At 65.8% G+C, this 26,701-nt stretch overlaps 4 protein-coding genes across 4 annotated transcripts in view; 2 read left to right on the plus strand and 2 right to left on the minus strand.

Moving 5' to 3' along the window:
* Positions 1–5,547: 5,547 nt before the first annotated feature.
* EMIHUDRAFT_117867 (hypothetical protein) lies at positions 5,548–9,697 on the minus strand (the record flags this gene model as incomplete). Its single annotated transcript, XM_005772103.1, has 5 exons — positions 5,548–6,009; positions 6,105–6,266; positions 6,440–6,828; positions 8,137–8,339; positions 9,618–9,697. 5 exons carry the CDS (start codon positions 9,695–9,697, stop codon positions 5,548–5,550), a joined length of 1,296 nt encoding a protein of 431 aa, XP_005772160.1.
* Positions 9,698–10,833: 1,136 nt separating this feature from the next.
* On the plus strand, positions 10,834–12,872 carry EMIHUDRAFT_117868 (hypothetical protein; the record flags this gene model as incomplete). Its single annotated transcript, XM_005772104.1, has 3 exons — positions 10,834–11,935; positions 12,013–12,434; positions 12,639–12,872. 3 exons carry the CDS (start codon positions 10,834–10,836, stop codon positions 12,870–12,872), a joined length of 1,758 nt encoding a protein of 585 aa, XP_005772161.1.
* A 383-nt stretch (positions 12,873–13,255) lies between these two features.
* On the plus strand, positions 13,256–14,373 carry EMIHUDRAFT_369387 (hypothetical protein). The gene has a single exon (XM_005772105.1). The coding sequence runs from the start codon at positions 13,312–13,314 to the stop codon at positions 14,134–14,136; it is 825 nt and encodes a 274-aa protein (XP_005772162.1). The 5' UTR covers positions 13,256–13,311; the 3' UTR covers positions 14,137–14,373.
* A 546-nt stretch (positions 14,374–14,919) lies between these two features.
* EMIHUDRAFT_50912 (hypothetical protein) overlaps positions 14,920–26,701 on the minus strand; it is a gene marked incomplete at both ends in the record, with an annotated part of 18,782 nt that continues 7,000 nt past the window's right edge. The window contains 2 exons of the mRNA XM_005772106.1: positions 14,920–15,432; positions 15,503–15,751. Coding sequence (XP_005772163.1) covers positions 14,920–15,432; positions 15,503–15,751 — 762 coding nt within the window. The remainder of the gene's footprint in view (positions 15,433–15,502; positions 15,752–26,701) is intronic.

The following is a 26,701-nucleotide window of genomic DNA, read 5'->3' on the forward strand; positions in this document are numbered from 1 at the left end:
CCTAACCCTAACCCTAACCCTAACCCTAACCCTAACCCTAACCCTAACCCTAACCCTAACCCTAAACCTAACACTATACATAATCTTACCTCTAACCCTAAATCCTTGATCAGAAGCGAGGAGCCGGAACAAGGAATCTGGAATGACCAAATCTCAGCTGGCCAAGCTTGGGGGAGTGATTTTGGAGGTGTCTAGCACCAGTATCCAAGCTTGGCCAGCCATTTCTGAGCCATTATCTCACTTTGGGCCGCCCTCCTGGAGGTGCCCGCCGCCCCTTGCCTAGCTCAGCCGGAGGCGCGGCCAAGGACTTGGCTGACCAAATCTCAGCTGGCCAAGCTTGGGGGGGTGATTTTGGAGGTGTCTAGCACCAGTATCCAAGCTTGGCCAGCCAATTCTGAGCCGGCCAAGCTTTGGGCCGCCCTCCTGGAGGTGCCCGCCGCCCCTCCCATGGCTCGGCCGGAGGCGCGGCCAAGGACTTGACTGACCAAATCTCAGCTGGCCAAGCTTGGGGGAGTGCTTTTGGAGGTGTCTAGCACCAGTATCCAAGCTTGGCCGGCCAATTCTGAGCCGGCCAAGCTTTGGGCCGCCCTCCTGGAGGTGCCCGCCGCCCCTTGCCTAGCTCAGCCGGGGGCGCGGCCAAGGACTTGACTGACCAAATCTCAGCTGGCCAAGCTTGGGGGGGTGATTTTGGAGGTGTCTAGCACCAGTATCCAAGCTTGGCCGGCCAATTTTGAGCCGGCCAAGCTTTGGGCCAGCCTGCTGCAGGTGATCCGGGCCACATTCTGACCTTGGCCGGCCAAGGTTGGAAAGTTGCAAAGTGGGCCGGCCAAGCCCATTATCAGCCGGCCTAGCTTGGAATGGCAGCCTTCAAGGTGGCCTGAAGCTGGAATGGAGCTTGGCCAGAGGAAAAGAGGCAGAAATCACACCTGGCCAGAGCTGACGATGGCCAAAATGACCAAAAACGGCCACACATGCACTTGCCCAAGAAGGCCCCAAAATGGCTCAGAATGGCTCAAAAGGGCTGGCCAAGGCCGACCCAGACAGAAATAGCCAAGAATTTGATGATGAAGCTAAGCCAAGCCAAACAAAGCAAAACCACCATCCAGCTCGTCGACCCGGCGCTGCAACCGCGCAATCTCCATCTGCTGCGCGTCGAGCTGCGCCGATAGGGTGCGTGCCGTACCCGCCGCCGGCCGCTCCGCGTGCGCCTCTTGCGCCTCCAGCCGCGACCGTATCTGCCCTACGCTGCGTAGCTGCGACTCCAACCGCTCGCGCAGCTCACCAACGCTCCTCTCTCGCGCGGCGAGATCCCCCGCCGCAGCAGTGGCGGCGGCGGCGGCGGTCGACGCCTCCCAGCGTGGGCAGCTCCGGGCCCGCCAGCGGCGAATTTTCCGACGCGCTTGTGCCCAGCCACTGCGGAATGAGCTCGAGGAGCTCCGAGCGGAGCCGCGCGCGCACACCTAATGCAAGGCTTGGCCGAGCGCGTCTTGCTACTCTTTTGCTCGGACCGTGCCGCGAATACCCCGGGGCCGATAACGTATAGGGTTTCAGGGATAACCTGACTACTCCTCTCGACTAATGGCCATCTAAAGATTTCGCCGTCGTGGTCGACGACCGCTTCAGCCGCAGCCACGGTCGAATTCGGCGGCGAGACCTCGTCACTCGGCTCGGGCTGAGCCGCCTATAAGCGGGTCTCTGCCCTGTGCGGGAGGGAGCTGCCGGGTGGGTCGCAAGGGCGCGCCCGAGCGGGCCGAAGAGGCCCGAAGCTGGAGGTCGGCCATGGGAAGGACTTCAGCTGCTCTCAATTCACGCCTCGTTTTGTGGGACGCCGCTCGCTTTTGTTTCTTCTTTTTTGATTCACAGACGGCGGCGCGGGGGGGTACCCCTGTGGGGGGCTGATGTTTGAATGGTGGCGGGGGGAGGGGGGACCGCCTAATTCGACCGTGCTGATCACGGATCTGACGTCTGTTTAAGCTGTAGCGACGATCTAACCGGGAAACCCCGCATCTCCTTGGCCTATACCTAACCCTAGCTCCGTAGCTCGACAGCCCTATCCCTAACCCTAGCTACGTAGCTCGACAGCCCTATCCCTCGCCATCCGCGGCGCTGCACCGCGGATTCGAACGGCTGCTCGCTCCTGCTCGGCGGCTGGCCAGTCAGCAGGGCGCTTCGAGAGGGCGGTCGCCGTCAGTGCACGTTGACTATCATGGCGAGCGAGCAGCCCCGCAGTGAGTGGATGCACACTGTGTGCTTTATCCGGCGGTATATTTTTGGGCTCCGGGTGCACCCGAGCCCACCCGAGAGGTGTCCCCAAGGGTCTGGGGCCATTTTGCTAAAAATCGAGCAAAGTCAGCTCCGCCTCGCGCGTTGCACTCATAGCCCTCGCTCATCGCCACTTATTATCGTCGAGTAGTACAGGTACTGCGTGGGGGCGGTACGTATTGCCGTATCACTAGCTCCGAGTAGAGGGGGCGTGCTGCAGTTAAGGGGAAACCTGGTACGCGGGGCTAACCCTCGGAGAGTATTCTCGTATTACTAGCTCTGAGTAGAGGGTGCGTTCTGCTGCTAGGGGAAACCCGGAGCGCGGAGCTATCCCTCGGAGACCCGTGTTATGGCCCTGCGACCGCGCACCCCCGGGGCTAGGGCTCTCTAGCCCGTAACCCGATGCCGATCATCCGGCCCGCTGGGTGCGCTTCTCAGCTCCCCGGCCCTGGATGTGAGGTTGATGACTGCACTCCAAGTGCTCCAAGGTTTACGTCACTTTTTTTGACTAGATCGTCGGCCGAGCTGGCCGTGACAGCATTTTTCGCAGGTTTAGGCGGGTTTTGCACCATAGACTTTTTGCAACTAGTCGACCGTGAACTCAGCCCCCAAAGTGCAAAGAGTCAAGGCGCAGTGTGGAGAATGGCTTGGGGCTATCTTCCGATTAGAAAACTGTGCAGGGGAATGCAATCCCCAACTCTACTTCCAACTCGGGCGCGCGTCGGTGTACCGGTCCAGGCGCAAGGCGAGCACGGCCGCTGCTCCAGCCGCCTCGTCAACCTGCGCACAGGCAAGCGGGGAGTGAGAGGAGGGGAGCCCCTGAGCCCAGCGGCGGCATCGCGCCGCTCGCTCGCCTTCCTCGCCTTCGCCTTGCCTCGCGGTGGCTGCCCTGCCGGCGCCGACAGCTCCGCGACGCCGCTGGGCAGCTGCGGCCCGACCGACGAGTCGAGCGCCGCCTCCGCCTACCGAAACTCGCCGCGTGAGGAGAGGCGAGAGACGCTCCAACCTGCCGGCCTCGCATCTGCCGGTTGCGCCGCCGCCTCTGTGCCCGCGAGCGGCTTGAGCCCGAGGAGCGCCCGGATGCGGTTTGTCTCTGCGACGCTCGCCGAGACCTCGCCTCCCTTCTCCTTGACGACCATCTCCACAGCCGCCGGGTCCGCCTCTGCGCCTCCCGCAGCCGCGCCTCCCGCAGCCACGCCCCCGCTGCTGCCCGCCGCCGCCTCGGCCGGCGCCCGCCTCTCTGCCGCACGGTCCCGCCCCCCCTCGCGCTTGTCCACGGGCTCCTTGCTGCGGCTCCGACTGCGGCTGCGTCTGCGGCGGCTGCGGCTGCGGCTGCGGCTCCGCGAGCGGCGGCGGCGGCGGTGGCGGTCCCTGTCCCGCCGACGGTCCCTGTCGCGGTGGCCGTGGCGGTGGCGGCCGCGTCGGTCGCGATCGCGGTCGTCGCGGTCGCGGTCGCGGTCGTCGCGGCTGCGGCTGCGGCTGCGGCTGCGGCTGCGGCTGCGGCTGCGGCCGCGGCTCCGGCTGCCTTCCCGCTTCCCCTGTCCTCCGGCTGCGCTGTCCTCGGCGGCGGTGGCTTGCGCGGGTGCGGGTGCGGGAGTGGGAGCAGCAGGCGGCTTGGCAAACTTCTTCTCCTCGGCCTCGGCGCGTTGCTGCGCCTTGAGCTTGCGGTAGTACAGGTTCTCCGCCATGCGCTGCGCGAAGGAGTCAGCGTCAGCCGTTAGAGCTTCCTGCGGCCCGGCGTCGGGTGCGAGCGACTCGTCGCGTTTGCCGTCGATGACGTCCATGCTCCATCCTCCGATGCGCGAGCCGTCGCTCAGGCGCAGCCCACCCGGCTGGAAGGGGTCGCCCATCGTGCTCTCGCACACAAGCGGCGGGGCCGGAGCTCGAAAAAAGAATTTACGCGACCAAAAGATAAAAAAACGATCCTCCCATCCCTCCCTTGGGTTGTCTGTTTTCTTTCTTTCTTTCTTAGAGAAAAGCGGGGTTTTAAAAACAAGAACCGAAAAGAACAAGGAAAAGAAATCGTGGGCGGGGGCGGGGGGGCTGTAACCCCAAAGGGGTGCGTGTGTAAAGAACATATGGAGCGAGGAGCGGGGTTTTAAAAACAAGAACCGAAAAGAACAAGGAAAGAATTCTTGTAAGGCGGCTCCACCGGAAAATCGCGCGCTCCCTCGGAAGGCGCTGCTGCGCCCCCCCCCCCCCCCCCGCGGGCGCCTCACACCCGTGTGCCGTGAGTGAGACTACTGGAGAGAATTGCAGAAAAAGACTCAAGATGCAAGGATGCGAGAAGATTTCTTGTTGTTTAATAAAAATCTCTCTCTCTCTCTCTCAGGATGCGCGAAGAGAGGGAGGCGCGAGAGGCTCACTCAACACAACAGCCTCTCCCTTCCCGCCGAGCGCACGGCGGCGCTGCTGGCCCACGACTCCAGCGGGCGAGCTCTGAGCGCGGACGCGTGCACTCCGGTAGGGACCCGAGCCCGGCGCCTGCCGCCGCGCGCATCCCGCAAACCTCGGGCTTCACGGCTAACGAGAAAGAAAGAAACAAAACAATCCATAACGAGGGATGGGTCGCCCATCGTGCTCGGGCAAACACACAAGCGGCGGAGCTCGAAAAAAGAAATTAAAAGTTCGTATAGAGTATGAAGCGGAGTTTTAAAAACAAGAACCGAAAAGAACAAGGAAAAGAAATCGTGGGGGAAAGAATTTTGCGGTGGAGCGCCCTCCCGTGCCCAGTGTTGTGCGAAAAAAGAACTAGGGGTCCTGCCGCTCAGCCTCCCCCTCCTTCCCGCAGAAAAGAATTCGCGGAATGGAGCTGGGGGGCCTCTGCCCTTAGCTCCCATGTCCCCGCAGCCCGCACCTCGGCGTCAGCTGCACACTTGCTTTTCCCACTGTGACCCTGTGCGGATTGCAGGGTGCCGTTCAAGATGAAGATGCTGCCGTTCTCCCACGACGGTCGACGCACGAGCCACGAATGGACCATGCCACAACGCACTCCCGCCAGAAAGAATTTTAAAACGCACAAGGAGAAATCATGCACAAAAGATTTGCCCGGTGCCTGGCAGTGGGTTTCACTTTCTTTTTATAGCTACCACAAAAGCCACCCACCATGCCACCCACACTCGGGGGCCCTATAGCGCGGTGGAAATGGTAACCAAAACCCCCAAGGGCCTTGGCCCTTGGAGTGGGACCTCTGGGACCTGGCGCAGCTAGCGCTCGCGCTGCTCCACGCCCACCCGCCCGCCACCCCGCCGCCGCGCGCTCTCTGCTCTCTCTCGCGGCTACAGCTCAGCCGAGGCGTAGGGCGCTCTCAAACGCGTCCGCCAAATTGCCGCCCATCGCGCCGCCGCCCGCCACGCCACCACCCGCCGCGTTGCCGCCGCTCTCGCCGCCGCCCGCCGCGCCGCCGCCCGCCGCGCCGCCGCCCGCCGCGCCGCCGCCCGCCGCCTTGGCCTCCTTCCACTGCTTTCCGAGCTCGGCCATGAGCTCGCCGTGGCTGAGCCTTGGCCGCTCCTGCTTGAGCGCGCCGAAGCGCTCCTTGACGAAGGAGGCGAAACCGGTCGGCGCGCGCGCCTTGATCTCGATGCCGTCGCGGTCGAACGCGCCGAGCAGCCGCAGCCTGCCCTTGCAACGCGCGCAGCACTGCCTCGTGAGGTCGATCGACTTGGTGTGCCGCCCAAAGGTCTGGCCGCAGCCCGAGCAGGAGTAGCGAAACTTGTAGTAGATGTCGTACGAGTGGCACGTCGACACCTATTTGCCGCGGCGAATCTCGGCGCGTCCCGGCGAGGGATGCGAGCGGCGAGGGAGAGGCGTGCGAGCGGCGTGCGAGCCTGCATCGCCGGCACGCGCCGCATGAAGAGGCGCGCCCACCGCCAAAAGGCGGCGCCGTGCGGCGGGTTCGCCTCGCCGTCGAGGAGCCACTGCGCCGCGTGGCACATCTCGTGCGCCAGCGTGCTGCGCAGCCGCTCCTCCGAGTCGAGCACTCTCTCTGAGAGCTCGATCCGCGCCTGCTGCAGCAGAGCCCGCCTCTGAGCACTGCACGCAATCCCCGGGACCTCTCTCTCTCTCTCTCGCGCGCGCGCGGCGCGTGTGCGCGCGCGTGCGTGCGCGCCTGCCGATCGCCGCCCCGAGTCGAGAAGGCGCAAAACCCGGCCGTCTTTTGCAGCTTGCGGTTCCACACCAGCGGCAGGTCGGGCGGCAGCTCGCCTCCAAAGACAGCGCCGTTGTACTCGACGTACAGCCGCGGCGCCAGCAGCCTCAGCCCCCGCTTCTGCTGCGTCCAGCTCGGCGTCGGCGCGGGCTTGCGCCCCGCCGCCCGCGCCGGAGTGGCGAGGGCCCGGGGGGTCGCCCGAGGTGTCAGTGCCGTCAGCGCGGCCGAGTCCGCCGCGGAGGCGCCGCGCTCAACTGGCGCCGGCTCCTCGTCGGACGACACGACGCGCCGGCCGATGCGGAAGCTGTTTGGAGCGCGGTCCGAGCTCGCGCCTCCGGAGCTGCTCTCGCCGCCCGAGCTGCTCTCGCCGCTAGGCTCGACTCCCTCGCCAGCGTCGGCCGAGCTGCCGGCGGGAGGCCCTACAGGTCGCAAGGCGCTGCCCGGTTAGCCCCCCCCCCCCCCCCGGAGGGGGGAGGGCCCGGGGGGTCCCCCAAGGGGTTAGTGCCGTAAAGGGGGCCGAATCCCCCGGGGGGGGCCCCCGCTCAAAGGGGGCGGGTTTTTTTTTGGAAAACAAAACCCCCCGGCCAATGGGAAAATTTTTTGGAGGGCGGTCAAAACTCGCCCTTCGGGAATTTTTTTTCCCCCCCGAGGGGCTTTCGCCGAAAGGCTCGACCCCCCCCCCAAGGTTGGCCGAACTCCCGGGGGGGGGCCCCCCAGGTTCCAAGGGGCTTCCCGGTTAACCCCCCCCCCCCCCCCCCCCCCCCGAGCGTGGCCTCTCGCCTCCTCCCTCAGACTCGGACTCGTCGTCCGGCACGATGAAGCCGCCGAGCGAGTCCGCCTCGCTCGCCTCGCTGCCCCGGCCGGCGCTCTCGCGCCGCCCCGCCACGCGCCGCGGAGGCGGCGGCGAGGCGGGCGACGAGGCGGGCGACGAGGGCGAGGGGATCGTCGGCAGGCGTCGCGCGCCAGCCTCGTCGGAGCCGCTCAACACGATCATGCGCGGCGTGTGCGATCGAGGAGCAGCTGCGGGTCTGGCCGGCCGCCGCCCGTTGGCCGGCAGGTTCTCGCCGTCGCTATCGTCGCTATCGTCAGAGAGGACGACCCGGCGGCCCCATCCCGGCGAGACCAACCACGCGGGGACAAGCGCGCGAGACGGCCGAATGGCAGCCTGACAGCCAGCAGGAGGCGACATCTGGGGCGGCTCCTCGACGCATTCTGGCGACAGCCTCGGCGGCGGCGGAGGCGGCGGCGGTGGCGGCGGCGATCGCAGCTGAGGAAGCGAGGCAGGCGGATCGCCATAGGCATGCCGGTCACTGTCGCTGCCGGAGACCACGGCCCTCCGCCGCCCATGCGTGACGCGCCTTGCCCGAGACACCAACACGGGCGACGAGGCCGGCGAAGCTTGCGACGCAGAGGGAGACGAGGGGGCCGAGAGAGGCTCGGCGGCCGATGCTGGAGCGTCGTCGGCATCGATTGCGTGCGGCGCAGCCGCCTCTTCCTCGCAACACTCGAAGCAGCAAGGCCCAAACGCAAAGTCGCCCGGCGTGGCGAACGGTTCAACGCCGAGCGCGCGGAGCTGCGCGAGCAGCGAGTCGCGCTCCGCTGTGACGCGAAGAAGCTGGCCGCGGCAGGCGGCTGAGCAGCAGAGCTCTGGCACCGGCGGGCGGCGGTGTGCGGCTTGGGCTGCTTCAAGTCGCATTTGCGAGAGAAGAATTCTTCGCGTAATTGACCTCGGAAGCCCTGATACACGATGTTTGAGCGGGGCTGCGCAAATTCTGGGGTCACGCGCACATTCTGGTACGGCCCGAGCATGCCAAAGGCCTCGCCGTCGAAGGCGCCGCTACCGAAGAAGCCGAGGGAGCCGAAGAAGGTGAAGGACGTCGCCTTGATTGAACACGATGCGCGTCGCCAACTACCAGGCGAAGCTGGCCGTCTACGAGGAGGAGATGGCGGCGTACAAGGCCGGCCAGCGGGAGCGCAAGGTGGACAAGAGATCTGCACAGCGGAGGCTCTCGGCAGGCGACGCCGAACCGGCGGCGAAGCGCCCGACGCCGGTGCCGAGCTCCTGACTGCTTCCCCGCGCGTCGCCGCTCGCCCACACTCCACCCAACCCGGCGCCGCCCTGCGCTCACCCTCGCCACCGCCGCACTTGCCCTCCGAATCAGGCGCGGCGGGAGACGCCCGAAGCGTGCGCGGCGGGCTCAGCCGAGGCGCCGCGCGCGCCACCTGCCGAGCCCCTGCGGCGATTACCGCAAGTCCTTCGCGAAGAGAAGGAGGCGGCGGCGGCGGCGCAGCTGCGGCGATGCGACGGCGGCGCGCCGAGCAAGGAGCCGTGCTGCCGCGAATGCGGCCACACTGTCACCACAGCATGGAGGCGCCGAAGCGAGGCACGTGCGACGACATGCTGCCTCGGGCGGCTCGCCGCTGGCGACGACATCGACGTTTGCTTCCGCTGCGAGCCTGAGACGGGATCAGCGGCAGGGGGGCGGTGGCGCTGCCGAGAGTGCCGAGCGGCGGCCGCGGCATTGGCGGCCTCGGTGGCGGCCGAGCTGCCGGCCGGTGCCTCAAAGCGGCAGCGCGCACTGTACCGCATCAAAATGAACATGGCGGCCGCGCCGGAGAGGGAGGCCGAGGCGGAGGCCGAGGCGGAGGCGGGCGCTGGCGCGGCGCAGGCGGCGCGGGCGGCGGCGGAGGAGGCGACGGCGGAGGTGGCGCGGGTGCGGGCGGAGAAGGCGGCGGTGGAGAAGATGGCGCGGTTGCTCTATAGAGAGAGTGAGGGGGCCGCGAGCGAAGCTTGGGAGGCGGAGGAGGCAGCGTTGAGCAGGGTTCGTGACGAGAAAGGCGCGGCCTGGGGTGGTAAACCTCAGGGCGGAGCGCCGAGTGGCATCGAAGCGACCACCGTCAAGTCACCATCGAAGCTAGTGCGGATCCGGAGTCGTCCGCGAATTCCGGCTATCGCGGGGTGAAGCAGACGAGGGGGGAGGCGCAGCTTGCGGCCGAGGCGGAGGCGGCGATGCGGGCGGCGCTGGCAGCGGAGGCGGTCGGGGGCTTGCCTGACGGCGTCGAGCTGCTCGGCGGGCCGCACGCCGAGGTCGAGTATTTCTTGGCCGTGGTTTTGGCGACGAGGGCTGCTGAGTACCGGAGCGAGTGCGCTGCACGGGCTATGCGACAAAGAGATCCGAGGGAGGCCGAGGCGGCGCGGGCGGCGTACCCGGCGGCGGAGGCGGAGGCGGAGGCGGCGAGGGCGTTGAAAGCCGGGTACGAGGCGGCCAGGCTGGGCGGGAGGAGCATCCGCATCGGCTCGAGATCGAACCCCGCTCGAACCGGCGCTCCTTTTGCGGCAAGCTCGGTCAAGTATCCGAACAGCTGGTTCCTTCCGCGGGAGTCTGACGACGAGATGGTTGCGCGCGACCCTCGCTGGCGGCAGAAGAACTACACGTACGACGCGGAGGGCAAGCGGGCGGTCGTCGAGTCGTTGAGGGAGGTGGACTGGCGGGAAGAGCAACCGCTTCTTAATTGTTGGTCGGACTTCAAGCGTCCGGAGGAGTACGGGTTGGCGTACCGAACGGCATACGCGCGGGCGCGGGCAGCTGCGGAGAAGGAGGCGCGGCGGGTCAGCGGTGGGCGTGTGGGTCCTTGCGCGTTTCGTCTTCAAATGGCTTGTCGAGCGACCTTGATCGCGTCAACCCCCGCCTTCGTTGTCTGCGTTTTGAAGCGCTAGAGCCGGGGCTGCGCTCCGGATCGTGGAGAATGGGAGGGAGGGAAAACGAAAGGCGCTCCCCGCCACTATCACCCCACCGACCACGGTCCCCGCGCTGCGGCCTGGCTGGCGCCGGCAAACCCGGCATCCGCGAGCCGGCCGCACGGCCAGAGACAGGAGACGTTGACGTCGCCACCATCGGGCGGGCGCGCCTGGCGCCCCACATGTTACGCGGAGGGAGGGGGGGAAGGACCAAGGTCCAAGCCGACCACCCGCGCCGGCAGCCGCGAGTCCTGGCGGTGGCTCCGGCTGACCCTGGCGCGCACACGCAAGATCGCGACGCCTGCCTGGCGGGCGGGAGCCGCACTCCACCTTCGTCTCCAGCCAGCCGGCTTGCTTGCAAATGAAACGCATTTCCTCCCATTCGCGATTCGTGCGTATGCGGTATGGCAGACACTCTATCCTTTTTCAGTGTATGTAGCTCTTACGTACATTCCCGTAGGAGACTCTGCTGACAGGGTTTGCGATGAGGAGCGACCCGAAGGGTTTCTCGGTTTTTGGACCTGAATGGAGTGGAAAATTAAAAACTCCTCCGGGAATGTACGTAAGAGCTACATACTGAAAAACTTCCGCGCAGTCTATGAGAGGGTGAGGTGGAGGCCCAGCGATGTGCGACTAGGTGTGCGATTTTTTCGGCGACTCTGACGCTGTCATCTTCGGCGCCGCCATGCCAAAGCCCGAGGCTCACCGGGCAGGCAAGCAGCGAGGCGGCCGAGGCGCCTGGCGTCGTCGCCACCGCGGCATGGCTGCAAAGGAGGTCGGCGCCGAGGGCGGCAGCGTGGTGCCGAATGCGAGCTGGTGGAGTGACGAGCAGGTCATGCTCCCGGGCGGCCTCATGTGCCCAAAGCCGCCTCCGTACGCCGCCGCCAAGCCGCAGCTTCCGACCGGCCTCGCGAGCGCCGAGACGCCACGCCTCACCGCGGAGCTCGCCAAGAAGCACGCGTCAAAGGACAATCTCCTGATCGCCACTTATGTGAACTTCAACCGGCTCGACTTTGCGCTGACGCTGGTGATGCACCTGCTGGCGATGGGCAACCCGCACTATCTTGTCGGCGCCATGGACGACCAGGTTGGCCACGCGCTCGCCTCTCGCGGCGTCAACACCTTTTTCATGTCGACGGGGCTAACGACGAGGGACACGGGCTGGGGCACGCCCGCCTTCCGGCAGCTGGGGCTGCACAAGGCGAACCTCGTGCTCGAGCTCGCACGCACGGGCGTCGACTGCCTCACCGTCGACGCCGACGCGCTCCTGCTCCGCGACCCCTTCCCGTACCTGCGCGCGCTGCCCGACGCAGACGTGCTCACCTCCTCGGACTACCTCGTCGCGACCAACGGCTACGCAGACGAGGGCCTCGAGGGACGAAGCGCCTTCGGTGCCGCCTTCAACATCGGTTACATCTTTGTGCGCGCCACGGCCGTCGAGTTTGTCAAGCGCTGGTCCAAGGCGTGCCACCGCGACCCAAACGCGTGGGACCAAAACCTGTTCAAGTCGATCCTCCACTCGGGCGGGCGCCGGGGGCGGTCATCCGCGCCAACGGCCGCCAAGCCCGGCAACCCGCGGCTGCAGCCCATGTTCACCACCTCGGAGGGGAGGCAGCTGATGGTCGGCGTGCTGCCCGTCTCGCTCTTCGCCTCTGGCCACACCCACTTTGTCAGCCGGATGGCGCACCTGATGCATACCACGCCCTACATGGTGCACACCACCTTCCAGTACGGCGGCGCGCAGGGCAAGCGCCACCGGCTGCGCGAAGGCGGGCGTGGGTGGGTGGGTGGGTGGGTTGGGGGGGGGAGGGGGGGGTCCGCGCCGCGCCGCCCGCCCCTCACAGCCGCGCTTGTCTGCGAGCAGGCATGATGTGGGAGGACGGGCCGGAGTACTACGCAAAGCCGCAGTTCCTCGCGTACGAGCTCGACCTGCCGTACTCCCTCGTCTACCCGAACGGAGGCAAGCCCGGCTCCGACGGCACCGTCCCCTTTGGCCAGCGCACCACCGTCGAGCAGCACTTCGCGCTCGTCCACCACCAGCTGCGCCAGCTGCGCAACGCGCTCGCGCTCGCGCAGGCGACCGGCCGCGTGCTCATCCTGCCGCGGCTCGTGTGCGGCCTCGACCGCGCGTGGATGCCGCACAGCGGCATCTTCCCCGGCTCGGCGGCGCGGCTGCCCCTCCTCGACTGCCCCGCCGACCACGTCATCGACCTGGAGCGGATCGGCAGGCCCGAGGAGCTGCTGCGCGAGCATTCCTTCCTCTGCAACCCGCGCACGCCCGCGTCGGTGCGCGGGTCGGTCGTCCGGCTCGCGGGCACGCCGCCCGACCTGCGGGGGGGTGACACGAGCCCGGCCGCCGCCGCCGCAGCAGCAGCGCTCGTCCAGGAGATTCGCACTTCGCACGCCGGCTCAAAGGCGCCGGCACCTCTCCGCAGGGCCGCACGCGCGGGGGCGGCGTCCCTTCACGCCGCACGCCCCGCTTGTGAGCAGGTGGTCCGCCTGGCGGCGGTGCCGGACTACCGCGCGCTGCTCACCACGTCCCGCGAGGCGCTCGACTTTGAGCGGCGGCACGCGTCGTGGGGGAGCCTCTGGTGCTGCAACCGGCCGCCAAACGGCCGCGGGCCGGGGCACATCTGGTACGACCTTTTCGCCGACGTCGTGCCGCACACGGACCGGCACAACCGCAGGTGGGAGGGGCCGTGGGTGCCAAAGATGGGGCCGTGAGGGGAGAGCGACGTGAGCGCGCGCGCGCGGGTACGCGGTGTCTTCGGGTCGCGGGGCCAGCTTGCCCGAACCCGCAACGCACCGCGTACCCGCTACCTGGGTGCCGCTGCGCCAGCACTGCGAGAGCGCACTTGCGCACATTGCGTGAGAGAAAGAAACAGCTGCGCGCTGTTTGCCTTTGCCGGTTTGCGGGTCGCGCTGCTGGTGCTGTCCTGTATTTCAAGATCGTTGAGACAGGCTAGTTTTGCGCCTGCGGCGGACCCTAAGGATGTGATCAAGATCCTGCTTCCTGCATCCTGCGCGCCGTCTTTTCTTTTTGGAAAAGAATTTCACTTAAACTTTTCTCTTTAACAGAATTAAAAGAAAGAACACGATTGTCAAGACGGCGCGCCGCCACACAGGAGTGGGCCGCTCGCCAGTAAATTCTTTGTGTGCGCGGATGTTCTCGTGGGGCGACGGCTCCTCTCCCACATCGCAGCAGCTTGTCCAGGCGGCGTTGGACGAGGAGAGGGCCGCTGCACGCGTGGCGATGAAACAGGTCGTGGCGGCGGCCGTAGCAAAGACAGAGGAGCGGCTGCGTGCCGAGCGCCGTGACGAGCTGCTGCGGGCGAGGCAAGAGGAGGCCGAGCTGATGGCGTCGCTACGCACCGCGCGTGAGGAGGCGGAGCGGGCCGAGGCCAACTCCGACATCCTGAGGGGCGAGCTCCGTCAATCGGCGGCGAGGGAGGAGGAGCTGGCTTCGCTGCTCGAAGCTGAGCGATCTGCGGGCCGCACCCTCGCCGAGGCGCTCGGCGCGGCGGAGGCTGATGCTGCTGCCGAGGCAACTAGCGCTGCTGCCGCTGCGAGGGAGGCCGTGCTGGCCGAGATGCGGGAGAGTGAGCCTGTTGAGGTGGCGCTGCGGGCAGCGCGGCTTGAGCACGAGCAGGAGAGGCGAGCGGCAGTGGAGGAGGCGTGGGAGCGGGCGGTCGAGGCGACGCTACAGGAGAGCGCAGCGCAGCAGCTCGCGGCGCTGGAGCGCATGCGCGGTGAGCTCATGGCGGCCAAGGCGGCCGCTGCCCTCCAGCTATCAGAGGCGGACGCGCGTCACCAGGCTGAGATGGGGGCGGAGCGTGCGCGCGCGGAAGCGGCCATGGCGGCCAAGCTGAAAGCGCAGAGGGAGTCGCTGGTGGGGATGGCGGCGGCGCAGCTTGACACCGACGCGCTCGTGAGCGACGCCGTGCGTGGCGCCCTCTCTGTTGTGCGCCAGCCACGCCCGGCCTCGTGACTCCCGGCTCGTTTGCAGGTGAGGTTGGTGAGCGATGAGCACTCTCGAGCCGCCCGTCAACAGCGCGAGATCAGCAGAGCCGCCCGTAGAGCCGCCGCGGCTGACCGCGCCATCCTCGTCCGGGAAATCCGCGCTCTCGAGACGGCTGCGGCGATGGGAGAGGGGCACGCTTGAACTCAACAATTTGTGGTACGAGTGTGTAACTGTGTATAGACGAACAAAGAACGCATGCAAGGGAGACCTGTCCGACCTCTTTTCGACCGCCGGCCGTCTGCGCCGCGTCCGGCTCGCGGGTCGCGCGCGCACAGAAGTTGTTGTGCGAGAAGATGGATCTCAGCCCCATCAGAGTCGGTGTGCGCGGCAATGTGTGCGGTATTCGGCTTCCCGGACACGCCCAAGGTGCGGTGCCGTGCGGGTTGCCGTATATTGGTGGACGGTGCGCCCGAACCCCACTGCGCGGTGAGACATCAAAACCCGAAAGGGTTCGCGTCGTCCACCTGCGAGCCCCGCAAGTCCTCCTCAAAGACCTTATTCGACACGAAATCGAAGTCGTCGAAGAGCCGTTGGTCGTGGGGCCCAAGCGGATAAGACTCGCGCATTGAGAGCGAGGTCCTCAAGTAGTCCACCTACAGGCGCAGGGGGTCGGCGTCAGGGCAAAGCACACGTCCCCGACAAGTCGGCGAGAGTCGGGCAGGCCATCTGGCAAAAGTAGTCGAGTTGCCGGCCGTCCTCGTAGCCCTTTGGAATCTGTTGCCTCCTGGGTGGCTCGTCGTCCATGTCGATCTCAAACGGCGGCTTCGAATCCATCGAGAGCAGCCCCTCCCAGTCGATGTCGCGGAAAAAGGCATGCTCGTAGATCTCGATCACCCCTCTCTCTCCGCAGCCACATCGCTGTGACTGGTCACGCTTGAGCAGACCACTGACAATGCTGCACGCCTCGGGCTGCACAAAGCTGGGGAACTCGACATCTTTCGTCTTGCTCAGCTGCTCGCTCTCCGTACGGTTGGCACCGCGGAGTGGGTTTGTGGCTGTCAGCATCTCGATGATGAGGATGCCCACATTCCACCAGTCAGCCGCCTTGCCGTAGTCGCGCTCGTACACCTCTGGCGCGCGGTAGCCGTGCGTGCCAGTGATGGTCATCCGCCGCTTTAGCGTCGGCGGCGCCCCAGCCTTCACGGTCTTGTCGGAGGAGGATGTCGCGCCGTTGCTGATGGCCCCATTCTCTGCAATGCCTCGCGCTGCGCCCATGTCCGCGAGCTTGATGTAGCCGTCGAGCGTCAGCAGCACGTTGTCCGGCTGTGACCACAGAGGGGCGCACATCAGGCGGCGCCAGGCGTGGACCTATGGGCGGATTTACTCCGCCGACCTTGAGGTCGCGGTAGAGGATGTCGAGCTCGTGCAGGTGGTGGGTCGCGAGGACGGTCTGCGCTGCGTAGAAGACGGCGCGTGAGTGCACGTACGGCCCTCGCGATAAGTCCGAGTACATGTTGCCGCCCGCGATGTAGTCGAGGACGAAGCAGAGGTGGTCCTCAGTCTGGAAGGCGAAGCGGAGCGGCACGATGAAGGGGTGCTCCACACTGGCGAGGACCTCTTTCTCGCGAAAGATGGAGTGCGTCTGGTCGGAGCTCTCGACCTTTGCCGATGCTCTTGACCTACGGCAGCAATGCGTACGTGCTTTAAGGACTGGCAAGCAGTCTCCTGGATAACGATGCGCCAATCTACGCAGCTCACCGTGCTAGGAATGGTCACCGAGGTTAGGACGAGGCAGGCAGAGAACATGCCGTCGCCAAGAGAAACCATCCCCTCTGGAATGGTGAGATGCCCTGCCACATCCACATCGCTGCAGCCCACTGCACTCCCCACAGCTCGGCCTGTAGCTGTGTCATTCGAAAGAGCCTATATGGGAAACCAAAATGTGGTGCGCGGGCGGTGTGTTAGCGTTGGGATAGGTTGACTCGCAACCTCACGCACTGGTGCAGCAGCAACACTGGAGGCTAACGCCAGGACCACGACCACCTCCACCCTCATGCACGGCCAAGCCGGCGCGCACCTCGCGCGGGCAGCACGAACGAGGCTCGAATTGGGAGCTGGCACCCCCGACGGCAAACTTGTTCGCCTCCACAAGTTTCAGCGGCATCGATTAAATAAAAGGCTCGATGGGGCCAACGTAGTTTCTTTTTGGTCCTCTACGTTGTAAATTTCCTTTTGGAGACCTTTCGTCATGCACATGCTTCATGCTTTCTATCTATCTATCATGACACAGCTGCAATGGCGCGGCCCCCACAAGTGCGGTCCACGCGCCGACGGGCCGCTTTCGCTTGCGGCCCTTGGCCTCGGCGGCCCGCCGCGATGCGACGCGCTCCGCGGCGTAGGCGGCCGCGAGCTCCGGCTCCCACATCTCCGTGATCTGGTTGTAGCCGTGCTCCCAGATGCCTAGTACCTCCGACGGCCGTAGCTGGCGCAGGTGGTCCACGTCGTTGGGGTTAAGGCCGATGACGAAGAGGCGAGCACCAAGGCGAACTCGCGAGACGAGCACGTGCAAGTCGACCAGCTTGAGCTTCGGGTAGACGCCGGCGCCGCGCTTGCCGAGGCTCGCTTGGCGACGGGCGGCGAAGCGGCGGGGAAAGCAACGGCCAAGACCGGGCAAGCGGCAGCGGAAGAGGCGGATGCAGCGGCGGCGTGGTCGGCGGGTGCGTCGGGCCTGGCGACGGGCGGCGAAGCGGCGGGGGTGCAACTGGAGCCCGGCGGGTCGTGAACGTCAGCATGCGAAATGATACCATAACAATCGCTTCGTCGTAGCCGGGGAGAACGCCGAGGTGCAGCCGGCTCGACGAATGCAACGGCGGCGTGGTGGGCGGGAGCGGCGGTGGAGCAGGGGGCGACGGCGAGGTTGCATCCGGAGCCCGGCGGGTCGATCTGCATCGGCTGCACGTCGGCCACGTCGGCTTCTGCCAGCTCTGGCTGCTGGGCGGCGGTCGGCGTGGAGAATGGCAGGACAGTTTGGGGCGCATTTGAGAGCGCTGGCCCCGACGCGCCGTCGGTTTGGTCGGGGTGGTTCCTCGCCCCTGGTGTTTCTTCATTTCGTCGGGGAGGCTCTGTGCAGGGCGAAGCGAGGGCCGTGGGGAAGGGGCCAGTGGGGCGATGGGCACAGAGGGGGCAGTGACCCGATGTGTGGGCAGGTCTAGGTCTGGCTGTGTGGACAGCCAGCAGCGAGAGTAGGATGTGCTCAGTACCTGTGTACGAAGGACAGAGGCGGGTCGGAAGGTCGAGACTGCTGACCGCTCCACCATTGTCCCCCGCCGCCGGTGGACGCTGCGTGCGATGCTGTCGTCGGTATGCAGGAGGCGTGCTAAAGTGCTAGCGGGGTGGACGCGACGACCTGGCGTTGCCATCGCGGAGGGCTCGGGCTCGAGTGAGCGCCGCTGCCCAGTGTTGTGCGAGCGAGTTTGGCTGAAATTCTAATCGGCGCAACCCTGGCGAGGTACTCCCACGCCTCTCGGGGTTTTTGTCTGGCCGAGTCAACCCGAGACAGCCTCGGCGAGACTGCGTCAGCTGTTCCCACAGCAGGCTGGAAGTACCTCGCCAGGCCCAGCTATTTCTTGTCATAACAAGGCTGTGAACGCGGCCAAATACCCCCATTTTGGCTGTATCCGGCTCCGGCGCGTTCGATGACAGACGCGTTGAGCCAGCCACTCGTCGGGGCCGCCGAGCGTGAGGGCACGGCGACCGTGCTCCAGTCAAGCATAGTCCTCTTCAAAGCGGTTGTGGGGACGGGTATCTTTGCGCTGCCCCCTGCTATCCGCTCCTCAGGCTGGCTGCTCGGCGGCGGGCTGGTGCTGTTAATGGCGGGCCTTTCAACGTACACAATGCTCCTGGTGCCTCTATGCGTGCAGGAGCTGCGCATGCGCGGCGTGGCCAGTAAGCACGGGGGCCCTCTCGAATTCCAGGACATGACTGGCGCCGCCTTCCCGAGGATCAATGGTCCCATCACAGTTGCGTGCGTCTTTGCTAGTCTTGGAGCCATCATCGGCTTCTTCGAGTTCGCTGCGGACAACCTGCGGGCCGTCTCGCCTCACCTTGAGCGATGGCACATGGTTCTTGCCGTCGCGTTGTTTGAGGCTCCCCTCTCGCTGCTGCGTTCCACTTCTCACCCCATTTTTCGCCTTTCCATGGCCTTTGGAAACGTGGCCGTCGCGCTGGCGGCTGGCTCTGTGCTAATCTTTGGGCTCTGGGTCGATGGGTTGCTCCCGGTCTCTCAGCTCAAAGTCGCGGACGCCGGTGGGCTCGGGCTGAGCTTTGGTGTGTGCGCCCTCCGCTAAGCTCCACCACCTTGATCTGGGCCTGAAACGCTCGCTCCATCGACGCCACCTCCTCCTTCTCCTGTTCGCGCAGGTGTGTGCCTTTTCATGTTCTCAGCGCACATGGAGATCGTGAGCGTGGAGCAGGACATGGAGGAGAGGGGGCGCGTGACCGAGGTGGTGCTCGGGACCTTTGCCGTCATCACCGTCTCCCACCTCTTCTTTGGCCTGCTCGTGTATGCGTCTTTTGGCGAAGCGACTGGCCGCCGGTGGCAGGGCGACGAATGGGTCGAGGAGACGATTCTTCAGAACATCGGTCACTCGCCCATCTCGCTCGCGGTTAAGATCGCGATGAGTGCGAATCTCTGCTTCATGATGCCGATGACTTTGCTACCCGCGAGCAAAGCTATCGAGAACAGCCTCGGCGTGTCACGACTCGCATGGCCTCGGCTCGCCAGCTCAGTCACCCGCCTGTCGCTCGTAGCCGTGCTCGCCGTTGGCGCGCTTGCGCTGCCTAGTTTCGAGGTGACCGTTGCCTTGATTGGCAGCGCAACCGGGCTCTCCACCTTCACCGTGCCTGCAATCTGTTATCTCAAGCTCTGTGGGCACCACGTCTCGCGGCTGCATCAGGCCTGGTTGGTCCTCGTCGCCGCGTTCGGCCTCGTGGGGATGGTCTTTTCGCTGGCGCAGCTCCTGATTCAGCAGCTTAGTCACTAGCTCTTTCCCTCACCGCAACCGGGACCAACAACCATGACCCCCGCCCCTGCCCTCTGCTCCCTCAACTCCTTTGTCCTTACACTTGAGTCTTGACTCTCACATGTGCTTCACATTCCTGTCCCCTCTCTCAGCTGAAGTCCTGCTGACAGAGACTGAGACAGCCTCTCTCGCGTAAAGCCGTACGTACTGTCAACGAAGTCATGGATGTGTCCCACACGGTCGTGTATGTGTGTCGGTCTCTCATACCACTATTACTGGAATAAATAAACAAAGAGTCATGAAAATCCAAAATCCAAAACCCAAACATAGGAACCCAAACACACACACAGCCAGCAGCAGCACGCGCGTGGCACATATGAGCCAGAGTAGGAGGTGAAAATAAAAACGGACACCGCTCTCGTACTGTGAGATGGGTAAAAAGGAACAGGTCCCCGCCTCTGCGACAATTACCACTATTACTGAAAAATTGCGGCCTCGTCGAGAGACGAGAGCGCCTGCCTCGCTGGACGCTGCTGCGTGCACTGGCCGCGCCGCGCGCGCGCCCGGGGAGTTTATGTGTCGTGCTAGACACGTCGTGTTTTTTTGCATATGCACATGCACATGCCGGCATTATGTTATAGTTCTCTTCAAGTCTCACTCGTTCGCCCCGTCAGTTTTATACTACGGAGTCGACGCATCTCATGTCATTGTCAGCGGGGGGTCGCATCCAGGAGCCACCTCCTCCACCACACCATCATCGCGAGGGTCCCCACGGAGCCGCCTGGGTAGCTGATCCCGGCGGCGGTGGGCCAAGTGTCGTCGGCGATGGGGCCGATGCTGAGGGCCGCGAGAGCGCGCCTGGAAGGTAGGGAGGGGCGAGCGTGTGATGGCAGGCGCGGCAGGCACGGCAGGCGCGGCAGGCGCGGCAGGGCCGAAGCGGGCTGCGGCGCACAGGAACTCAAAGAGCGGCACGGAGAGGAGCCAGGCGACTACGACTCGCGCGACGCCTCCGGGCGCCGAGGCGTGCTCGTCGGCCGGCAGGGAGAGCCAGTCCTCCGCGAGGGCGCCGCTCGCCGCCGCCGAGACTCCCCACGCCACGACGTGCGACGCGCACGTGTCGAACGTGAAGGCGATCTCCTTGGCGTCCTGCAGCGTCGGCAGGCCGGGAGGCACGAACGCCTCGCCCGAGAAGCAGAGGCCGACGATCGCGAAGAAGAGGGCGTACAGCGTGAGGACTGAGCGCAGGGCGGCGAAGGGTCAGTGCGATGCAGAGGGCGGCGGCGGCCGAGGCCGCGCGCGCGGCAGCACCGCAGCTGTCAAGCACGACCAGCATCGGCGAGAGGCGGGGCTCCACGCCGGCGTCGGCGCGGCCGGCGGCCACCTCCTCCGCCGCGCCCGCCTCGACGTCGACTCCGTCGAGCCGCAGGCAGGGCGAGGCGGCGGGCGCGTCGAGCACCGCCCGCAGGGGTGCGGTGGTGAGGCTCGAGCTGCTGAGCGCGAGGCGAGGCAGGAGGGCCGCCCTCCGAGGAGCCGTCAGCGTGAGCGGGTACCGAAGGATCGGGCCGGCGGCGAGCCCGCCAGAGGCAGGCAGCCCGCCCGAGAGGCTCGGCAGCGTGAAGCTCGGCGGCCGAAGCGAGCGCGCCTCCCCCTCTCCCTCCCCGCACCAGCCCTCGACGACGACTCGAGAGCCGCTCTCAAAGTGGACGCGCGGCCCTCGCGGCGGGCCTGCAGCCTCCGGAGGCTGCAGCTGGATGTCACCCTCTCGGGCTGGGAGGCCCCAGAACTCCCTCGCCGCCTCGACCGCGGCCGCCTCTGACACGACGATGTGAGAGGCCCACGCGCCGAGCGTCCCGCCACGGAAAACCAGGCCCGAGAGCACAGCCACCTCCCGATAACGCCCGATCGGCGAATCGACCCAGTCGGCGACAAAGACTCCACCCAGTGTCCACCCAAACAGGGAGACGAGGGAGACGCCTCTGGGAGTCACAGCGCGGGCGGCTTCAGCTCGCACGAACGTGGGTTGATAGAGGACGTTTGCGCCTGGGAATCTGAACGGCGGGCGTGGAAGGGCGGCAGCGTGCGCAAAGAGCAGCAGCGGCGTCAGCATATTCAGGCAGGCTTCCTGACCGAGCTTCCTGAGGCACCTTCGTGTCTTGCCCGAAAGCGCGCCACCGAGCCGTCGCTTTGAGCACTTCATGTGTTTATCACAGTAGAGCTCTCTACCCGGGTAGCCCCGGGACGGGGGCGGGTCGGGCATCACGGGGGGCTCACCGGGGCCCGGCCGTCCCCGCCCCCTCCCTCACCTGCCCCACCCCGGGGCCTCACTCGCGATGCGCCGTCCCGGGGGGTAGCTCGCTGCCCGACCCAGCCAGGGGCACGGACGGGCGGGCCACGCGCACGCGGCCCCGTACGCCTACCGCGCGCCCCCGGCCCGCGCCACGCCGCGGCACCACCCGCACACCGCCGAGGCGAGGGAGAGCGGCCTGTGCGGCACCACCGCTCACACAGAACAATACTACAAATCAACTAAACGGGTGAGACCCCACTCTACTCTGCACAGACAGTCCGCACTGCTCCAAACGCACAAAGTCTCTAACATCTACCGAGGCGGACGCAAAAAAGCGCGCCTCGGCGAGACGGATCTTGCCTGGGCCTGGAATCGCCGCACGCCAGGCCTGGACAGAGGCTCGCGAGAGGCCCTCCTTGTCGCCGTCCTCATAGGTGACCTGCTGGTAACATCCCGTCTCCGGGTCGTAAGAGACGATATCTCCGACGAAGGTGCCATGGCCGCCAAAGGTCTTCATCATCCGCTTGCCCACCAGGTCGGTCCGCTGCACCTTGCGTGGTGGGGAGCTGAGAGCTGAGGGCGGGTCGGGTGCCCGGGGGGCGGGGTGGGGGGGGGTGGGGGGGCACCCGGGGCGCCTCACAGAGAGGAGCTCCGCCCCGCCCCTGCCCCTCACTGCCCCGGGGGTGGGGCCTCACCCGCAGCCGGCGCGTCCCGGGGTGGGGTCTCGGGGTGAGTCCCGGGTGAGCCCCCCCCCCCCCCCCCCGTCCCGGGGCTACTGTGATAAACACATGAGCACTTGATATCGATTGATAGGGTCGATTCCGCATGGTACGGACCCCTCGATCGTCTCGCCCTCCCTCACTGATGTGTTCATTGGGGGGGGCAGCATTTCACGGCAGGCTTCCTGAGTGAGGGGACAGGGCCAAGTAAGGTAGATCTATGTGGCAGGTATGAACGTATCGGGGTATCTATTGGGTGTGGCGACATCGCAGCGAGGCTAAGCAACAGCATGGCACTCGCGTTCACCCTCGGCAGTGCCGCGCGGCGAGAGGGTCGGCGAGAGGGAGACCCTCCTGGCTTTGCACGGACAATCGCTTTGGCTCTTTGCCCCTACCCGGGCATATGCTGCACTCCAGTAAGAGTCAAGTTAGGAGCACCCAGCTTGGATGGCACATGTGACATGAAAGGCAGGAGAGCCTGCAACGCATCTATCCACCCGCTTCTGCCCGTCAAGTTTTGCGTCGGCTCGCTGGACGCTGCTGGCCAATGCCTCTGGCAGTGCATATTCTGCCGGTTTGGCAGCTGTTCCACCGATGTTGTGGGGTGCCGCACCCGCTGTTGTATAGCGCAATCGGCACCCACCCGTATCTGCAGTATCTGCAGTATTTGCAGTATCTGCAGTCGCGTACAAGCGGCGAAGTCTGTGTGGTATTGAAAGGTATGCATACTTCGCCATACTTCGACACTTGTATGTGGGAGGTATGGGTATGGCAGTATTGTGCCGCCTCTCTCGCAGTATTGCAGTACGAGGAGGCCGGACGCCGGTATCCGGGTACCGGGCGCACTGGGCACGAGTACAGCAGTACGGATATCTGGCCCTACCACAGTGTGAGTCCTTGTCAGGTATGGCAGTACCCCGTTGACGCGAAGAGCGGAGGCCAGCGCAGTGGCGCCCTCGTCGCCGACGTTGTTGCCCACGAGATCGAGGTTGGTCAGTACCTCACGGCGCTGACTTCCTAATGTACCCCAGTAATAGCCAGCCATTCGTCGCGTACGGATACTTTATACCTTACTTGGCCCTGTCCCGTGACCGAGCTTCCTGAGCACCTTCGTGTCCGCACCTGAAAGCGCGCTGCTGCGAAAAAGAAGTCGAAGTGCGCCACGGACCACGGCTGCGAGCGGCGCCTAGGTCCGCGAGTAGTCTCCCCCCATCCTCAGGCGCCAGGGCCTCAAGGGCCTCTCGTCTCATCCTTTCTACACACATTGATTGATTGAGATGAAGTCCAGCAAACAACAAAACTCTCTCTATCAATTGTGTATTGACAATACCCGATACCCGATACCTCATATTTTCTTCTCCTCAACAACCAAGGTCTGGGCTGGTGGAGAACCCGGTCGCTTGCTGTGATGATAGATGATACCGCGAACCTTGATACCCATTTTTAATCGGCATATTCGCAGAGCATTCTCCTCTCCGTCTCCCGCAGGCGCCAGGGACCCAGGCCCCACGCCCCAGCCGAGAGAACAATACTGTCTCATCTCTCTCTCGAGAGAAGAGCAAAACACACAACGATGAGATAGAGCCGATCCACATCCCAGTACGAACGAGTAACGAGAGCTACGAGTACGTACGAGGGTACGTCAGTACACACTAAGCTAAGACGCCGAATCCTGGACGCTGCTCGCTGCGAACGCTGGGTCAGCCGAATCGCAGCCCGCACCAGCTCGCGTGCTCCCACCTGCCGTGCCGCAGGATGGCGGCTGGCTCCGGGCCCGGGGGCCCGCGGCGGCGCGCCACCTCCTCCTCAGTCAGGCTCAGGGCGCCCGCCGTCGCGCCGCCCCGCGCCAGCGGCTTGCCCGCCACCGTCAACTGGTACTGTCTCCCATCGAGCTCATCGGGCCGCACGAGCTGCAGCCTCCCCGGCGCGTCGCGCGGGTCGCGGAGCAGCAGCCGCCTGGCCGGCGGAGGCAGCACGCCCAGGATGGACCTCGAGTGGCCCTGGTGCTGCAGCAGCAGCGGCGGGCGGGCGCTGCAGCCGAGCCAGTGGCTCCCCTCCCCCTGCTCCGCCGCCCCCTCCTGCTCGCCGTCGGAGCCGCGGTGCCGCTTCGGAGGCGGGCCCCCGCCGCCTCGCTCGCCGCCCGCAGAGCCGCCGCCGCCCGGCGCGAGGCACGCGGCGGCGATGCTGTAGACGGCGTCGCCCGCGCCGGAGCGGTCCACCACCTCGACGACAAACGCCTCGACGCGCAGGTGCCACAGGAGCGTGAGCGAGCCGTCGGCGCCGAGCCACGCGGACGTGCCAGTCTTGCCGACGAGGCGGCCCTGGTACGTCCTCCTCGCCTCCGGGTCGAGCCCCTCCCGCCACCCCGCCTCGACCAGCCGCTGGATCTCGAGGTGGCCCTTCACGCGGCGCAGCCGGCTCGCGGCGCCGAGCGACGGGTGCGTCGCCGCGATGGTGGCGCACAGCGACTCCAGGTTGGCGTAGCCGCAGTCCCACCTCTCCACCTGGCACGGCAGCCTCGCGCCGGCGCAGCAGAGCGCCGGCCGGTGCTGCGCGAGCGAGGTCGCCGCCGCCAAGACGCCCTGGCTGCCAGTGGAGAGCCACTCCGGCAGCGGGGGCGTCGTGGCTACAGCACTTGGGTCAGCCACGGCTGCGGCTGGCATCCGACACAGTGTGTGCGCCTCGGACTCCGGCAAGGGCGCCGCGGATGCGGAGCTCGGGCCACGTGGCTCGTCGGCGTCGAGATCAATGACGACCGGGCGCGAGGGGAGTGGGTGGCTGCACGCCTCACAGGTGTGCGACCCTGGTGGGTTTCGGAGAGTGCAGCGGGAGCAGGAGATCATGCCGCTGCAGGCGGGTGACAGGGCCCTTGCAAAAACCTCCAAATTCGGCTCAAATTCGGCACCGTGTCCTCGACCCAGCCCTTGGCGACCCAGCCCTTGGCGACTACCCGGGTAGGAAGCCGCCGATATAACTGGTGCCCCTCGCTCCTCGACCTGCTGATTTGGGCGCTTCGTTCGGCCCGGGAGTGGCAAGCCGGGCCCGGCAAAGCGCGCGGGCCGAGCCGGGCCCGGCAGGGGCCCAGCCGGGCCCGGCCTGGCCCGACGCCCCACTTAGCAAATCGACCCGTTTCCCATCCAATATCTCCCACTCGGCCGCGGAGGCCCCAACTGAGAGCGGGGCCCGGGGGAGGGGGTCCCTACTGGTCGTGCCCACCCCTCGCACGACCCCGGGCGACAGCGGGGGACCCCGCAGCAGCAAACCCGCCCCACTTACGCTGGAAGAGCTCGTCGTCATAGCCATATTGCATCACAGCCTGCTGCACTGCGTCGTGCACAACCCCTGCCACCCTATCCCGCGCCTCAGCGTCGGAATAGTCGAGCTCGGAGCTCTGGGCCGGCGCGGGGCCCCCCGGAGGCACCGTGCGCCGCGCCGCAGTGCGGAAACGGGGCTCCGGCGCTCAGAGTCGCTCAGAGCACCAACTTACCGATTAAGTACGGTTAAGTAGAGGGCAGATTTGGAGAGATCTCGAGGAGTACATACAGATAGACCCTCCAACCATCAGAAAACTCCGACCTGATCGGTCGTACTGACCGCCGACAGATCACTCCAGACAGTAGACAGGCCGACGTCTGCACGCGGCCGGCCGGGCGAGAGGCTTGACACGATCCGGCCCTGCGACCCTGACGCTGCTGCTCTAGCTATCAGACATGCGCTGCTGACTGCTGCCACAATGTGCGACGGTGCTGACCCACTTGGCGGCCTTCCCGGTCAGTGGTGAGGCGCAGTTCAGAGCTGTCGATGGCGCGATGCCGCACTGGTCCCACATTGGTGACACGATACCACCAAGTTTGCCGGTCCAAGAGAGAGGCACCGGCGCTGTCCTGAGAAGGTGCGTGGTCCCTCTTGACTGCCCATGCGCGCGAGGCTGTGTAGGCATAGCCTCGAGAGTGCCAGCAGCCAATCCGAGGTGACGCGCATTGCGTCAGAAGCGTGCACACGATGGAAGGACACCTTCCTACTGGCCGTACGATCAGGTCGTCACTGAATGCTTGATACTAAGGCCGCGAGCTATGCAGGTGATCAATTGTGCATCATGGCACGGTCAGCTGCGCCGACAGGCTGTCGCAAGGCGTGATAGCATGGCCGCAAGTACGCCGAATTCCCATGAAAACAAGTAAAAAAACGACAAAAAAGAAAAACAATCCAAAAAAATCGGCGCCTGCGGCGGGCCATGGGACCCCATCTCCCCCCCGCATGGACACCCTCTGGGGCCCCCGCGCCGGCCCAGAGGCTCGGAGTCATGCCCGGAAGCAGGCCTCGAATCCTAGATCATCGTAGAATCTTAAATAGCTCTCTCTACGGAGCCTCTCGCGACGCCGCGGTCCTCTTGTTGATGTTGTCTTGACGGCGCGCGCGCACACACCAGCGCGCCGGTCTCTCGATCGTACCGTAATCCGTAAAAGCTCTCTAGATCGCAGGAGCGGCCGCACACTGCTCGGTACCCCCCCTGCACATCTAAAGCCATCGCTGCTGCTGGGGGGGGGGGGTCTGACCCCCCCAGC

This window comes from Emiliania huxleyi (assembly GCF_000372725.1).
Source record: "Emiliania huxleyi CCMP1516 unplaced genomic scaffold EMIHUscaffold_365, whole genome shotgun sequence".
Classification (NCBI taxonomy): Eukaryota; Haptophyta; order Isochrysidales; family Noelaerhabdaceae; genus Emiliania; species Emiliania huxleyi.

Bases quoted from the DNA above. Each gene is read 5' to 3' on its own strand.
- EMIHUDRAFT_369387 (XM_005772105.1), top strand. From the start codon at position 13,312: ATGTTCTCGTGGGGCGACGGCTCCTCTCCCACATCGCAGCAGCTTGTC.